General features: G+C 36.0%; 1 protein-coding gene across 1 annotated transcript in view; it reads right to left on the bottom strand.

Annotated features, from left to right (window-relative positions):
* Positions 1 to 247: 247 nt before the first annotated feature.
* ETNK1 (ethanolamine kinase 1) overlaps positions 248 to 18075 on the bottom strand; it is a 67541-nt gene continuing 49713 nt past the window's right edge. Inside the window, exons 7-8 of the mRNA XM_043563597.1 lie at positions 6323 to 6396; positions 248 to 5980 (exon numbers count right to left, since the gene is read on the bottom strand). Coding sequence (XP_043419532.1) covers positions 5908 to 5980; positions 6323 to 6396 — 147 coding nt within the window. The 3' untranslated portion in view covers positions 248 to 5907. The remainder of the gene's footprint in view (positions 5981 to 6322; positions 6397 to 18075) is intronic.

The raw sequence follows: 18075 nt of genomic DNA, 5'->3' as shown, positions 1-18075 counted from the left end.
CTGACGCGGGGCTCGAACTCACGGACCGCGAGATCGTGACCTGGCTGAAGTCGGACGCTTAACCGACTGCGCCACCCAGGCGCCCCTTAAAGAACCTTTTTAATACTATAAACCAGAGAATTAGAAATGTAAAGAATCACTTCAAATATATAGTTATACAATAACTTTGAAAAGTCTTGTTTTCTAACCCCCCAAAAAAGAAAATCCACCAAAATAAGTTGAAAGAACAACAAGATTTATGGTACACTGCAGTTAGAACCCAACTTTATTGTTACAACCAATTTTTATTTACAGAATATAAATCTCTTCAAAAAGATACATTCCTTCATTTAATCAATGATAAAAGGCCTTATTAAGCAGAAATAAAGCCTAAACATCACTTATATTCAAACAGAAATACAAACACCTTCATTAAAAGTTTATGAACATACAGCAAAAATGTATTTTTTACGTAAGCAGTTACATGAATGAGGCTGTTTTTTTATTGTCTTCACTGGCAACCCCATTTTTATCCACAGAATAAATTTTATGCTTAAATTAACAGTAGTAAAAATGTAAAAATTAAATTTTAAACATGAAAATATGCAACCAAAAACAGGAAGTATCTCCATTATCAAACAGATTGACAAGTTCTCAGACACTCAGATACTTTCTGAGGCATATCAAAACACCTACATCAAAATTTGCATTCATCTGAGAGGTATCAATACATTTTCAGTGCTGAGACTATTTGTAGCACTTACAGTATATACAAAGCAGCATTATACTACTATGGTTCACATTTGATAAACACAAATTTAAGGTTTATGCCACAATTGCCCAATTCAACATACAGCTAACGCAGTGACAATTACTCATTTTGTTTTTTCTTCTGAAACTCAATAAGGAAATTATCACTTAAGAACATGGAATAATGCCATGTCTTATTTCTTATGATAGCAGTATATTTTAAAATTCAAATACTTCATATCATGGAAACTTCACCCAGCTGTAAAAAGGTTCCTAAATACAGTACAGTTTAACTTTCCTCTTAGCAGATTCTACCAACTGAGTTACTTTAGTACACATAACTAACAGGAAACTTCTTCAGATTATTGGACAATAAGATCTCAGTGTGTCACTACCTAAAAAGTAGCAGCACACCACAACCATGGCAAGTAAATATTCTTGCCTCCTCCACTGTGTTTCTGGGGTTTTCTCCAGGTCATGAACGCTGGTTTACATGGAGATCAATGGGTCTCAACCTATCTCTGAACATTCCTTTATTAAGAGTTTTGAAATTTAATGAAAACAATTCAAATCAGCAGCGTTTTCTTACCCTTCACTAACTAGTTCAAATACAATATGTAATGTTTTCAATTTTTATAAACATCTTGTGTTTTGTTACTATAATTAATGGTATTTATACCATTAATGGGTAAGATGTAAACAAAAATATGCCTATATTTAGGGATTAGGAGTACTTTACAGAGCAATTTTTCATAACCAGAAAAGCTGAACGATTCATAATGAACAAAGATTTTATTTTAACCTGCTATCTGATATTATCTATAGCATAGTAAGTGCATTAAGTACAGGAGAAAAAAAAAAAAAAAAGCAGATCTTAGGACAGAAACCTAAGAAGTTGAATTTGGGATGACTGAAACACAAAAGGGAATTTTTCTATAAACACTGTCATTTTTATCCATTCAAATAATTGAATCCTCTGTCCATTTCAAATTATCCAAAAATAAAAGTTGTTAATGTAAAAATTGGAAGTATCTAATTCATTATGTAAGATACCTTATTAATTTCGGTTTTCAAGTATTCAAATAATGCAAACCCAAGCATTTTGTTTTACAAGAACACATTTACAGACTAAGCTTCAAAGATAGGGGGAAAATCATTTAAAATAACTGATATGCTTTTCTGTCCAAAGACCTCTAACCCAAGACATAACACTATAATCACACACGTGATATATATAACTGGGAAAAAAAGGTGGTTCAATAACTAATGTCTTTAAAAAAAAAAAAAAAAAGGGAAAGAAGAAGCAAAACAGATTACCTTAATATGTTAGTTTCCAATCAAAGGACATTCTAAAATCAAATGAACTAAGGAAGCAAAATCAGAGCATATCAATTCTGAAATAAGGAAAAGGCTGTTTTACCACATACTTATAATTCATTTCCTTTGTGCATATTACTCACATTTGCTTTTTGAGGAAATTAGTGCAAATTGCTCCCAATAACAGAACTCTCGTCCTAGCATAAAGCACTGGTAACTCTGTCTATATCAACTGAATGATTAATATTAGAAGTTTAAGTCTGTATCACTTTGGAATGCATATAAAATGCTTATTAAAAGCAATTTGAAGCAGAATATCAAACTGATAGTATTTTCATATGTACTATGAAGGAATTTAAAAATGGTACAGAAAGCTTTGTGTAATATAAAAAAGAAAAACCTATACATTTAAAGTGGAACTTTTTAACTTTTCACTGAGAGTGCTTGGGGGAACTTTTTTCCTTTAACTTCCTTTATGAAGTTGAAGTAAATACTTTCAGTCCAGCAAAAATGAAAATAGCACTATGTCATTAAAAGATTACTCATTACTTAGGTCTTTTCTGTCTTTTACAATCCCGTAATGAACAACTTTATACTTATAGAAGCCAACTGAGATATGTTTAAGTTGAGCTACGAGCTATTATTTATCAAGATCTCATACATACGGGATTTCGATTCACACAGATACGTAAAATGTCAAGGTTTGTTTGGGGGTTTTTTTGGTAGAAAAAAGCTAACAACCTTGAAAACAGGAAAGGGTAATACTTCAGTCTGCAATCATCACATTATATTTTTAATTTGCTTTAGCTCAGAATCATGACTCAAAGAAAGGAGCTCTAGAGTGTATTAATTTACTGCTTATAGCAATCTAACCTCACAAAAACTAATGGCCAGCTAAAGAATGAAGAAAAGTCGTATTAGGCACTGAGAGGCTAAATAAATAAGTAATGACATTGACAAAACCTGATAAACCCTATTTCCAGTTCCTCTTGCTATCCCACTGTGCAGCCAGAACTTTTGGCTATTTTGAGTCTAAAACCAAAGAGCTGAATCATTTCCTTACCCCCCCCCCTAAAAAAAAATAAAACTACAAAAGGGAAGAGAATGCAAAACAATACACAATCTCATATGCAAGATACAATTCACACTAATTTACAAATGTTTATTTACACTGTTTTATATACATTCCAGGCAGACCTAGTTGAGTTTTTGTGCTCATGTTGATCTCAAACGACCATGTGAACAGTATGATTTACTACCACATCTCTTTGATTTCTGGAAAATCAAGTGGTAGCATGGGGTCAGGAGGGAAAAAAAATCAAATATTACTGGTCAGGTAAGATCATACAAGTATGTAAGGAACAAAAGGAAAAAATGTGGAATTTTGCTTGTTAAAGCATCCAGGCCACTATGGTCTATTGACTACTAACAATGAGTACACATGAATGCCACTTCTCTAACAACCATTTTCATATTTACAAAATGAACTTACTACCAGCTGAGTTATTAGGTAAGGCATTCAAGTTCCTTAGCTTAACATAAAAAGGCAACAGACATCTCAGCAAGCCACAGGACAAATTTTAGAGGAAGTTTTTCCTTTAGGTTCCCTTAAATGGTCAATAAAAAGGGAAGCAATTTTGAACCCTATTATTAGGCTGCAGCATGATACCAAAAACCTGGGAAGGTTTTGGAGCATCACAAAGGAAGTAGGAGCATCATAACTCCCAAAAATTAGCCATAGAGTGGGGAAAGTATCTTAAATATCTTATTTTGTTTCCAACTCCCACTGCATACTCCTAGGGCTAAAGTGAGAGCCTTTATTCCCCTTTACATTCACTTCTAATATGAATCTCTCGAAGAGTACCACAGCTAGCAGCTATGCACAGTCTACCAGAAAAGGCTCAGTGAATCCCTATTCAAAATAATTTGAAGAATATGGAATAAAGTAGAAAACTGATCTTGTCTCCTCTCATACACACAGTTCTCACTTTAAGAAGTCAGAAAGCAAAAAATCAAGGGTATTACATATTATTCATTGTACTAAGAAAATGTTCCAACCACAAATAAAAATTCCACCAAAAACAATTTTTCAAGTTCATTCTAACATTATGTAAAAAGCTACTGTTTAATTGGTTCCATTCATTTAGTCAATTAGGTAAAATTCTATTGATCCTTTACTAATACAGTTTAAAAAAACAGAAGTGAACATTTATAACACTGGGGAGGTAGAAAACAAATCTTAGTCTAACACTGTTACAGACACAAGCAGATTTTAAGATTCTATTTATGTAACTAGAATTTACCATTTAAAATGGCCTTAAGTGTTTCTACTTACTTTATTAGCTTTAAACATCTTGAGATAATCCAAGTATTTTAAAGCACTTATCTGAGAATATAAGTCATTTGGAATAATACATCAAACTCCCCAGAAGATTTCTTAGAGGATATATTTGTAGTTGCATATTCTGAATATGCAGATTCATTAAGCCAACTTTGTACATGGGCACTTATGTGACCAAAGTGCAAAGCTTGTCAGACTAATTTTCTAAGTTAACCATGACTGCTCATCCCCACACAGGGGCAGTCTTCAAAACTTGAAGCCTACTTATCGCAAAGATCTAACTTCCTTCCATATAATAATTACCACCCTCTCATTCTCAAACAAAATTAAAAAAATACACAAACAAAATCAAGAGAAACTAAAACAAGATGCCCTCCTACCACAAGTATATCTGCTTAATTCACATTTGTTATATCAGATTCTAAGTGTAGTAGATCAAAGTCCTAAATGTTCCTTATTTCTTTCTTTTAACTGCTTCAATTTAGTTCTCTGAACCTGCATATATCATGTAATCATGTCATTCTAAAGACATGGAGCAACACTAAAACATGAAATGAAATTGTAAGGAATGAATATGCAAAGGTAAAAAAGAATATCTAAATAATATTTTCTTGTTCCCAAGTATGATAACCACTCTTTGTTTCAAAAATTAGCATTTGTTCTACTAGCTAAACAGACAAAAAACACAGAATATTTCATTAAGTAAAACAAAATTTTTGGTAAAAAACAATATGATACAACCAAGTTTTAAAAATAAACTAGCAACTTAAATGACCATATTTAGTATGTGAAAACATTACTTAATGCAGATTTTGGTAATACAAAATCATATCTATTCCAGGATTATATGGTTAATATTTATACTGCCAGACTATGTAAGGAAAGGAGAATTTAAAGATAGATTCCACCCCCCCCCAAAAACACTATCCAATATTCAATTCAAAAAGATGTACCACTAAGCATAGACAGTAAATGCAGTTTACCCTCATACACAGAAATTTTTCTATGAACACCCTAAGTTATCTATACCAGTATCTGGCATTTCAAGACTGAATGATTCATATTTCTTACAGTGTATCGAGATAAAAAAGTTACACTGAACACTTAGAATGTTTACTAAAATTAATATTAAAGTAAAACTTAAAAAAAAAGTTTCTCTGGAACATTTTCATTGCTTACACTCAACCAACAGATGAAAGCAGTCACAGAATTATGTTAAGTTTATAATAAATAATTCACATAAACAGAGATTAAATTATCAAAGAAAGGATTAAACTGATATCTTTATACCTTTTTGCAGATTTAACAAACTTCTAATCCACCACACACTGATAGCAGTAGGTGTACTTCTTGACATCATTCAGTCTATTTAAAAAATAGATTGGTTTAGAGGCATAATTTGTAAAGCAAGATAACCAAATTAAACAACAGAATTTTAACAAATATTGGCTTTTCAAAATTTCTTAAGAAAAGATTTCACAAGCATTGTTCAGCTACTTGAGAATAATCAAATCTCTTCTTTACTCAGGCACTTTTAATGCGGTAACTTCAGGCTTCATTTTAAAGTATTGGTTAAAACGAACAATTGCATACCTAGTGAGAAATGAATAACAACAATTAATCAAAGGTGAAAATCTTAATCCTTCCTTCATTTTCCATTCACCTTTCTAAGCTGATTTTTTTTTTAAGTTTTAAGATTTTCAAAGGACATATTTTTGGTTTACTGCACCACCTACTGGACACTTTTCTAATAGAGTATTTAACAGATTGGTATACCAGATTTCCTTGCAAACCATTAAATGTATGAAACCTTTAGAAGATTTGACTGAAAATGATAATAACTACAGTGTACCCCATGAGTTCTACACGTACACCAAAAAAAACAAACAAAAAAAGTAGAGACAAATGCAATACACAGAGTATAATTAAACTTACCCAAGGAAATCAAAGTCAATAGTGGAGTATTTGGCTTGAATCAAAGCCCACAATCCCCAAAAGAAATGAGAAGCCTAAAAAGGAGGAAAGAAAAATCAAGAATTATGCTAATACATTTGTTAATAAAACAACTGTCAAATAATTAATGTTCTTTTTCTTCAACTCCATGCTGAATACAATCTTGATGCTCTGTCTAAAAAACAGCAAATACTGAGCATACAGTTATCTGGATGACTACCTATGTCCACACCAAAAGACATTATAATATGTTTATAACCTCTTAAGAAAATAAAGCCCAATTCCTGTAACTGCTTTGTGGAGACAGAGTTCAGCATCAGTACTAATAGATGTTGGTTAATTATTTTTAATGATTAAAACTGCCAACAGGCTTTTCCTATAAAATACAGGATTATCAAAGGACTTTGGCTTTTTGACATAAAAATATAAACAAAAGGGAAAATCCAAATCTCAAAAATGAAAAATATATTTAAATATGAAAAATGTTCTAGACATGCCAAACATCTCAAAACAATTTTTATTGGCCCAACAATTTTCTATAACCAACCATGACATACTGTAACATGATTTTACCTACGCCAGACAAAAATGGGTCTTAAGACTTCAAGAGAAAAACAGATGACTGTACGAGCTATAAAATAACTGCTATGTGTGTGCTTTACAATCTATTTCCAGTTAAACAAGAAAATATCTTAAGATTCGAATATTAGCTAATAAAACCTCACTTCCCAAGAAATAGTCTATTCTAACTAGAAATATAGCTAGAAAAAAAGTCTTGAAGGGTTTTATTTCAACTAAATTCCTTATAGTAACAACAAAAGGTATCTCAGAAAAAAAAATTCCTCAACAGCTGTGATCTTGGTATTAAAATAATCAAACAAACCAATTGGGTAGGTAAAGCAACACAATGAATGAGGAAGGATTCTTAATTTGAATTGTGAATTGGGGGGTTTCAAGTCCAGGTTCTGTCACTAACTCTTTTTGCAACAACCTTCAGTAAGTCACAAATTTTTAGTGTCAGAATTATCACTTAAAAGATAAGAAACTATTAGCCATTCTGTATTCCACACAGGATTGTTTTAAAGATTAATGGAGGGGGCATCTAGTGTGTAGGTGGTTCAGTATGTTGAGTGTCCAATTCTTGATTTAGGCTCAGGTCATGATCCTAGGGTCATGGGATCCACACTGAGTGTGGAACCTGCTTAAGATTCACTCTGGAAGTCGCCTGCATGGCTCAGTTGGTTAAGTGTCTGACTTTGGCTCAAGTCATCATCTCATGGTTCAAGCCCTGCATTGGGCTCTCTGTTGTCAGCACAGAGCCCCCTTCAGATCCTCTGTCTCCCTTTCTCTCTACCCCTCCCCTGCTTGTGCTCACACTCTTTATCTCTCAAAAATGAACATTTAATAAAAAAAGATTCTTTCCCTCTGCCCCTCTACCCCCTACTCGGGGGCCTTGAAGGAAGGAAGGGAATTATATATATTGTGGGAGATAATCTCACTGACCCAATCAAAGGAGGGACACGGAGACTCGGAGCACAGTGAAGCAAGACTTTAATCAACAGTCTTGCAAGAGCAGGTGTCTGACAGACAAGCACACTCGGAGCAGTCACAGCAGACAATTTATCTCCTAGTGTGCAAGTTCCTCCTCTGGATCCTCACTGGCTGAGTACTACAGTGATTATAGCCCTACCCCATCACCTATGCCCATCTAAGGCAAAAAGTAGTCTAATTGGAATAATGTACATTTCCTGAGGTGATGCACAGACTTTCAGTCCCTCTGTTGTTCTTTGGTTCATGCTCACTGCAAAACCTGTAAAAATAAGCCTGCGAAACGGAGAAGGGGAAGAATGGGGAAGTGAAGTGTCCAAGGGTTTGGCACTCATTATGGGGGGAGAGGGGTTTCATATATATGTCCAATAGGTTGTAAACCTACTATTAACTAGACAGCACAGCTTTTATTTGGTATTTCTGAAAAAGAATCATCTCCCTTACTTCACACACACACACACACACACACACACACACACACCGATATCTATAAAACTTTTAACCTCTAAAGATCTCTTTAAAGTATGTTGTTGTAATAATATCCATTTAAAAAATATTATCACACTTTGCTTTTAACTTCCTCAAAAAATCACTAGCAGGATATATAACTTCCCATCAAATACAGATATAGAAAAGAATAAATATTGTAGTAAAGAGTAAACAGCTAAAGTCACATGCACATGAAGTCTAATGGTTAAACAAAATTTAAGAAAAGCTGAGCTCTGGAGTCAAATTGCAAACATTATTACCTATATGACTTTGAGCAATTAACCTCTCTGTACCTTTGTCTCCTCACCTGTAAAATGCAGGTGTGATATGATTTATAATGAGAAATAAATATTTGGTTTTTATCCACTGTCTCTGGCTCACAGTTCCCCAAATCCTTGGAATTTTCTAAGCATAACAGCAATGGAAACATCTTTTTGTTATAATATTTGGTCTTTTATTATAAGTTCCTGAAATAGCTCCAGAACAATAAACGTAAAAGGAGTATCTTGTTATTCAAAACAAGTCCCTTTCAACCACACCTGAGTTTTGGAAAGCACCTCTAGATGAGAATTGGTTGCCAGGGAAACCAATCAGATGATTAGAGGGGTGGGCATCTCACAACCTCCAGGGAGGGGAAAGGGGAGAGAGACGGGCGTTCAGTTTTCAATGCCCAATGTTTTAATCAATCTTGCCTATGTAATGAAGGCTCCATATAACCCAAAAGGAGAGGGTTCAGAGAGCTTCCAGGCCTGGTGAACCAGAATATATCCACACGCTGGAGGGTGGTATACACTATCCTCCTCGAGAACAGAAGTTCCTATACTCAGGACCCTTCTAGACCTTGCCCTATGTACCTCTTCATCTGACTGTTCTTCTGTATCCTTTATAACAAACTGGTAAACATATGTAAATGCTTCTCTGAGTTCTAAGTGCCACTCTCGCAAATTAACCGCACCCAAAGTGGGAATTTTGGAAACCTCCGATTTATAGCCAGTGGGTAAGAATCACAGGTAACAAATGAGACTTACAACTGGCACCTGAAAGAGGGAACAGTGGAGTGAAGTGTCGTGAGACTGAACCCTTAACCTATGGGATCTAACACCTATGGAATTGCAGGACACTGCTGAGAATTGGAGAACTACTTAGTGATGTAGAAAAAACACACATCAGAGCCGAGTATATATATCTGGTATATAACAAACATTCAATAAAATGCTAATTACTATAATTATATAAAATTAGAATGATAAAAATATAAAAACTTTCAAAAATGGTTTTCTGAGGTGCCTAGTTGGCTCAGTGGGTTAAGCATCTGACTTCAGCTCAGGTCATGAGCTCACAGTTTGTGGGTTAGAGCCCTACATCTGGCTCTGTGCTGACTGACAGCTCAGAGCATAGAGCCTGCTTCAGATTCTGTGTCTCCCTGCTCTCTGCCCCTCCCCAACTTGTGCTCTTGCACGTGTGTGCACGCACACTCTCTATCAAAAATAAACATTAAAAAATAAAATAAAATATTATAAAATAAAATAAAAAATAAAATAAAAATAACATAACAAAAATGGTCCTCTTTCTACCTGAGGAAGTCCCACATATTGAGAAATGAATTATGAGATGAGATATGCTTCCTTCTTTTTAAAGTCTAAAACAGTGGTCGTCAACCCAGGGGAGGTGTCTGAGACTCAAAACTATTTCCTATATGGCACAAAAACAGACACTCAGATCAATATAGGAGAACAGAGAACCCAGAAATGAACCCACAGACATATGGCCAACTAATCTTTGGCAAAGCAAGAAACAATATCCAATGAAATACAGTCTCTTCAGCAAGTGGTGCTGGGAAAACTAGACAGAAACACGCAGAAGAATGAACCTGAACCACTTTCTTACACCATACACAAAAATAAACCCAAAATGGATGAAAGACCTAAATGTAAGACAGGAAGCCATCAAAATCCTCAAGGATAAAGCAGGCAAAAACCTCTTTGACCCTGGCTGCAGCAACTTCTTACTCAACACATCTCCAGAAGCAAGGGAAACAAAAGCAAGAATGAACTATTGGGACCTCAACAAAATGTAAAGCTTCTGCACAGCGAAGGAAACAACCAGCCAAACTAAAAGGCAACCAACAAAATGGCAGAAGATATTTGCAAATGACATACCAGAAAAAGGGTTAGTATCCAAAATCTATGAAGAACTTATCAAACTCAACACCCAAAAAACAAATAATCCAGTGAAGAAATGGGCAAAAAACACGAATAGACACTTCTCCAAAGAAGACATCCAGATGGCCAACTGACACATGAAAAAATGCTCCACATCACTCATCATCAGGGAAATACATACCAAAACCACGATGAGATACCATCTTAACACCTGTCAGAATGGCTAACATTAACAACTCAGGCAACAACAGATGTTGACAAGGATGCTGAGAAAGAGGATCTCTTCTGCATTGCTGGTAGCAACACAAGCTGGTGCAGCCACTCTGGAAAACAGTGTGGAGGTTCCTCAAAAAATTAAAAATAGAACTACCCTAGGACCCAGCAATTGCACTACTAGGTATTTATCCAAGGGATACAGGTATGCTGTTTCGAAGGGGTACATGCACCCCAATGTTTGTAGCAGCACTATCAACAATAGCCAAAGTATGGAAAAAGCCTAAATGTCCATCATTGGATGAGTGGATAAAGAAATGGTGTGTATACATACATACACATATATATATATATATATACTACGTATACGTAATATATATACTACGTATATATATACGTACATATGTACATATGTATATACATATATGTATATATATACTATATGTATATACGTGTATATATACGTATACACACACACACACACATGCATACACACACACACACACACACACACACACACACAAGGAGTATTACTCGGCAATCAAAAAGAATGAAATCTTGGGGCGCCTGGGTGGCTCAGTCGGTTAAGCAGCCGACTTCGGCTCAGGTCATGATCTCGCGGTCCGTGAGTTCAAGCCCCGCGCCGGGCTCTGTGCTGACAGCTCAGAGCCTGGAGCCTGCTTCAGATTCTGTGTCTCCCTCTCTCTCTGACCCTCCCTCGTTCATGCTCTGTCTCTCCCTGTCTCAAAAATAAATAAAACGTTGGGGCGCCTGGGTGGCGCAGTTGGTTAAGCGTCCGACTTCAGCCAGGTCACGATCTCGCGGTCCGTGAGTTCGAGCCCTGCGTCAGGCTCTGGGCTGACAGCTCAGAGCCTGGAGCCTGTTTCCGATTCTGTGTCTCCCTCTCTCTCTGGCCCTCCCCCGTTCATGCTCTGTCTTTCTCTGTCCCAAAAAATAAAATAAAAAAAAAAAAGTTGAAAAAAAAAATTTTTTAATAAATAAATAAAACGTTAAAAAAAAAAAAGACTGAAATCTTGCCATTTGCAACTATGTGGATAGAACTAGAGGGTATTATGCCAAGCGAAATTAGTCAGAAAAAGACAAGTATCTTATGACTTCACTCATATGAGGCCTTTAAGACACAGATGAACAAAAGGGAAGGGAAACAAAAAAAATGTAAAAACGGGGGGGAGGGGATAAAACATAAAATACTCTTAAATATGGAGGGCGCCTGGGTGGCTCAGTTGGTTGAGCATTGAACTTCGGCTCAGGTCATGATGTCACAGTCTGTGGGTTCGAGCCCCACGTTGGGCTCTGTGCTGACAGCTCAGAGCCTGGAGCCTGTTTCCGATCCTGTGTCTCCCCCTCTCTCTGCCCCTACCCCACTCTCACTTTGTCTCACTCTCTCAAAAATAAATAATGTAAAAAAAAAATTTTTTTTAAACATGGAGAACAAACAGAGGGTTACTGGAGGGGTTGTGGGAGGGGGGTTGGGCTAAATGGGTAAGGGGCATTAAATCACTGTTGCACTATAGGATATCTAATTTGGATGTAAATTTAAAAAAATTAAATGTAAAAAACTAAATAAAAATAAATACTAAAAAAATTAAAGCAAGCTCCAAACTCTGAGCTGTCAGAACAGAGCCCAACATGGGGCTTGAACTCACGAACCATGAGACCATGACCTGAGCCAAAGTCGGATGCTTAACTGACTAAGCCACCCAGGCAACCCAACGGTGTATTTTTCTTTAACTTTCTTACATGAGTGTTGAATTTTTCAGTAAGGGAAAAAATTATTTGGTTTTGTTTCAGTGTTGTGTCTTCAAATACTGATGATAGCAGTATTAAAGCCCTTACTCTCTTGCTATTAAAAAAAAAAAAAAAGATCAAGTATATTTTAACTTTGGTTCTATTTTTGTTTTAATAAAACATTGGATTTAAAAAATATATATTTCTTATAATACTATTAATATGCTACTTGCCTTCTTGAATATGTTAACATCTGCAATGATGGTTTAAAAGCAATGGTGGGTAAAGCTACTAGTACCTTACAATATGTCAAGGCAGTGTCACCAAACACACACACTCACATCACCACTACACACAGTAAAAGACTAGTCTTGTCTGTGTGAAGAATGTCCTTTACGAAGCCATTGAAATTATTAATTTTATTAAATCTCTACCCTTGAGTACACGTTCTAATATTCTGTGAGATGGTGTAGGAAAGTACACATAAAGCAGTCTGCTATACACCCAAAAGAGGAAGGTTGTTTCAAGGAAAAACATTTATGACTGAGTTGTGAGCTGAACTTGCACATTTTTAATGGAACATCATGTTTACTTGAAAGAACAACTGACATTCGAACCACTTATTAGACTTGGGCATTTGGCAGATATTTCTCAGATATAAAAAAGAGCACTTGTCATTTCAATGAAAATAATTGACAGTATTTGTTGCCAATGATAGTCTTCAAGTATTCAACCTAAAATTAGAACTTTGGAAAATTTGTATTTGATTCTGTGAGCCTACCAGCTTCTCAATACAGTATTTAAAACTTTTCTGATGACACTGATTGTGATATCAGCAAATGTGATATTTTTATATCATATAATGAGATGTATTAACATCTGTAAGATCTATACAACTCAATGAATCAATATTTCCCAAATAATACTGAATGGTGTTAAAATTACAAAATCATGCACTGCCAAAAGAGCCATTCAAAGTGCAAAGTAAATCAATGGATTATAATATAATAGAATACGAAAAATTAATTGATGTTTTCTGACTGCACATTGCAACTAACCTTTAAGAAATAACCACCTGTTGAGTTCTGGTGATGTATCAAAGAGAAAATACACAATTATCTGAAAAGGCAATGTACTCATTTCTTCCAACACGTGTGTGACACAGAACTTTCTTTGTATACTTTAACCAAGCCAATATATTGCAACAGATGAAATGCAGAAGTAGATATAAGAATCTAACTTTTGGGGCGCATGGGTGGCTCAGCTGGTTAAGCATCCGACTTCGGCTCAGGTCATGATCTCGTGGTTTGTGAGTTTGAGCCCCGCCATCGGCCCTGTGTCAGGCTCTGTGCTGACAGCTTGGAGCCTGGAGCCTGCTTCAGATTGTGTCTCCCTCTCTCTCTGCCCCACTCCTGCTCATGCTCTGTCTCTGTCTCAAAAATAAATAAAACATTAAAAAAAAATTTAAAAAAAAAGAATCTAACTTTTATTAAGCCAGACATTATAAGGATTTGCAAAAGTGTGAAATAATGCCATTCTTCTCACTAAATTGTTTTTTTGTTTTGGAAAAATAGTTATTTTCCATTCAAAATGATGTTTATGTTAACAAGTTTATTATTTTTTACTTAATAAATATTTTGAATTTGTTTTAATTTTCAGTATGACAAATACTGGTAATTAACTGAAATAAACAAAAGCACATAGATGTCTTCAAAAAAATCTTGAGGGATGTCTGGGTGGCTCAGTTGGTTGAGTGTCCAACTCTTGATTTGGGTTCAGGTCATGATCTCAGGGTCATGAGATCAAGCCCCATGTCTGGCTGTGGGCTGAGCATGAAGCCTGCTTGGGATTCTCTTTCTCCCTCTCTCTCTCTGCCCCTCCCCTACTTGCACTCTCTCAAAATAAATAAACATTCAAAAAAAATATTGGGGCGCCTGGGTGGCTCAGTCAGTTAAGTATCTGACTCTTGATTTCAGCTTAGGTCATGACCCCATTGTTTGTGAGTTCAATCCCTGTGTCAGGCTCTGTGCTTGACAGCACAGAGTCTGCTTGGGATTCTCTGTCTTCCCCCTCTCCCTGCCCCTCTGCCCCTACTCTGCTTGCATGCTCTTTAAAAAAAAAAAATCGGGGGGTGGGGGGGGGGGGTCCTGGATGGCTCAAGTTGGTTAAGTGTCTGACTTCATGATTTCGTGGTTTGTGAGTTTAAGCCCTGCATCAGGCTCTGTGGTGACAGTTCGGAGCCTGGAGCCTGCTTTGGATTCTCAGTCTCCCTTTCTCCCTGCTCCTCCCCTGCTTGCACTCACGCACGCATGCTCTCTCAAAAATGAAATAAAAAACATTAAAAAAAAAAAATCTTGGAAGGGTAAAAAGAAAATCCTGAGATGAAAAAGTTTGAGAACCACTAGTTTAAATCACCTAGCCATATTTAAAGTGATATAAAAATCATCTGTAATCTCTTATCAGGCCAGTTCTGTGAGTAGAAAAGACTGCAATCGAGAAATTCTACACCTAAAAATAACATCAAACCAGCTCTTCCCGCCATTTCAAGCAACGTTCATTCATATACTAGTATAAAATAACTAAACAGTTCTACATTAGAGATGCACTACACACAAACTTCACAAAAATCCCTTTTTGACAGGCAACACCTTTTATAGGATGAAAAATGAAAAATTTATATACATTAGACTCTTAAATGGATGAAACGGAAATGCAGGAAAACAACCAATTCATCATTTCCCCAAAATATCAAAGAAAATACTTAAGTCCTAATAAAATAATGTAATATTCTATGTGATTTACTTATAGTCTTATTATTTCTTTCAAATTTGGAAGTTATAGATATGTAAGTCTATTAAAGGGCATTTTAACTTCTAGGCTATTGTTCTGTATAGAAGTTGTTTGTATGACCTGTCATGCATTTCTGACAGCCGCACAAACACAATCGGCGGGGGGGGGGGGGGGGGGGGGGGGGGGGCTCAGTTGGCTTATTCTGCATCTGGCCTCAGGATCAGAACTGACGCTTCTGTTCCTGACAACAAGAAGGATTAACAAGCCTCACCTTCCTCCTTGAGCCAGACCAGGATGGATCTGGGAGGGATGAGGAATATGCAGAAGCCCAGGCTCCTAAGATTGTGAGATACGATGTAAGAGAAACAGAGAAAAACAGTATAGCTCGGGACTGCACTGAGGCAAACTTAATGACTAACCATAAGTCACACAAGGGTAATATATATTGCCCTGGCGGGAATAGCTTGTTTGAAGTCCCACCTGAGGGGAGGATGCTCTGCCCACAACCCTCTATCAGGACTCCAACTGGGCTATTCACCACGGGGCTTCCCTAGCAAGAAGGTTGGATGTTATAAGTACCTGACTTGGTGTACTAACCCTTCTTTGTTCTTCTCTATACTTCTCTCCTTCCTTGTGTTTACTATAATTGTTTAATTCCTTATATTCTCTTCCCCTTATAATTAATAAAGTCTCCCTCCACAAAGCCAGAAGTGCATCTAGTGTGAATTCATATTACTGACAACAGGTACCCATCTCTGTGGCAAAGAACAATTCAAGGCTTTATAAGACAAACAAGTAACTAAAATGAATCCTCAAACTGGTTTCTGAAAACCTAAAAACTGGTTTCCTAAAACTAACATTTTCTTAGAAATAATCCAAAGTCTGCAAACAATGTGTCTAACAATTAAAAAACCCATATGTATACTCTATTTGATTTTATAGTACAAATGCCTACTTTTGTTTACCATCTCAGTATTAATTACAATAAACAATCAGCAACATATGAAGTCTTTTAATATTTACAAGTCTACTCACGCCCTCAGCAGTAAATATTTAACCAGCCATTCATTAAAAAACATCTATATCCTAATCTTACTCAAACCTCTTTTCTCCACTTCAAATCAGCTTTATAATGTATGTATATGCTGTCTTCATGACAAGTGATCAAGGAAGGAAGGGTCTCAGAGGAGGAAACAATATATAAGACACGTCTATAAGGAACAAAAAGAATTTGCCAGAGGATGCAGGGAAAAGGGCACTCTAGGGAGGAAGAAATAACTTATACAAAAGCATATAGGCTTCAAACATGGAATGTATAGAAAACAAGATGACTCTGCTAAAGCAGAAGTGGAGGTGGGAAAGAAGACAGAATTTACAGACTGCTATCATTTGGATTCACCCTGTAGGTCACGGGGAACCATAAAAATGGAAGAGACATACTTATATTCATGAATTAGATCTAGTTATTAAAAAGATTAACTTTTTAAATGTACAGGATGAAATATAGACAGGAGAAACTTGGAGGCAAAGAGACCAGTAGAAGTTGACATAGGTGAGAAATTAGCGGCTTAATCAAATGTCACATAATTAAGGAGATATGGCTGGAATTGAGAGAATTTTAGGAACTAAGAGTAACAGAACTTGGAAATAGAAAAAATTGATAATAAAGAAGAGGAACACATGACATAAAAGAAAATTACTTTTTTCCTGATTTCAGAATACCGCAACTACATGGATGATATTTAATTAAATCAAGACAGAACAAAGAATAAATAATGGAACAGAGGACAGGATGCATGAAATAAAATTCAAATTTGGACATACTGTGGTCAATTACTAATGGTATCCTGGATGGTGGCAAATACTGATCTTGAGATCAACAAAGGAAAAAAAAAATCAACTTGGGATCATTAATAGGAAGTACAATAAAGTCACAGGACTAGGGGCACCTGGGTGGCTCAATCGGTTAAGAGTCTGACTTCGGCTCAGGTCATGATCTCCCCGTCCATGAGTTCGAGCCCTAAGCTGGGCTCTGTGCTGACAGCTCAGAGCCTGGAGCCTGCTTCGGATTCTGTGTCTCCCTCTCTCTTTGCCCCTCCACTGGTCGTGCTCGGTCTCTCTCAAAAATAAACATTTAAAAAAAAAAAAAAGTAATGGGATTAAATCATCCAATGGAAGTATTTAAAGTGAAAGGAGCTGGGAGAACCCAAAATCAGGACAATAGGAAACACCAGTATTGTAAGAGGACTGGGAGAAGAGGAAGAAAAGGAGGAGCCAGGGAAAGAGACTGAGTAGGAAAATACAAAAGAGAACCAAGGAAGAATGGTTATCACAAAAATTAATAAAAAAAAAAATTCTAAAAATCAATGGTAAATACTGTCAAATGATTTTGGCAGAACAAATAAGATAAACACTGAAAGTTCAAACTGTATTTAGTAATTATGTCATTATTGGTAACCTTGCCATGAATTATTTTTTATTTTTAGAATAGTGAGGGGAGAAGACAGATTGCAGTGGCCTGAGGAGTGCATGAAAGATAATAAAGAAAAAAGACAGAGGGTTTGCTTTTGTTTCCCCCTACCTTCCCAATTATTTATTCATTCCAACACTTGAGATTGTGACAGACGTTTACTTAATTACTGTGGGGTGAAATTAAGAGTTGGTAAAAGAATTATGTAAACTGGGCTAGCTTAAAAAAAGAAAAAAAACTGCAAAAAAAAATCTTGAAAAAGAAAGGCATACAGGGACACCTGGGTGGCTCAATCAGTTAACTGTCCGACTCTT

Source organism: Prionailurus bengalensis, chromosome B4, assembly GCF_016509475.1.
Source record: "Prionailurus bengalensis isolate Pbe53 chromosome B4, Fcat_Pben_1.1_paternal_pri, whole genome shotgun sequence".
Lineage (NCBI taxonomy): Eukaryota > Metazoa > Chordata > Mammalia > Carnivora > Felidae > Prionailurus > Prionailurus bengalensis.
This window is presented reverse-complemented; position numbering and strand designations above follow the sequence as displayed.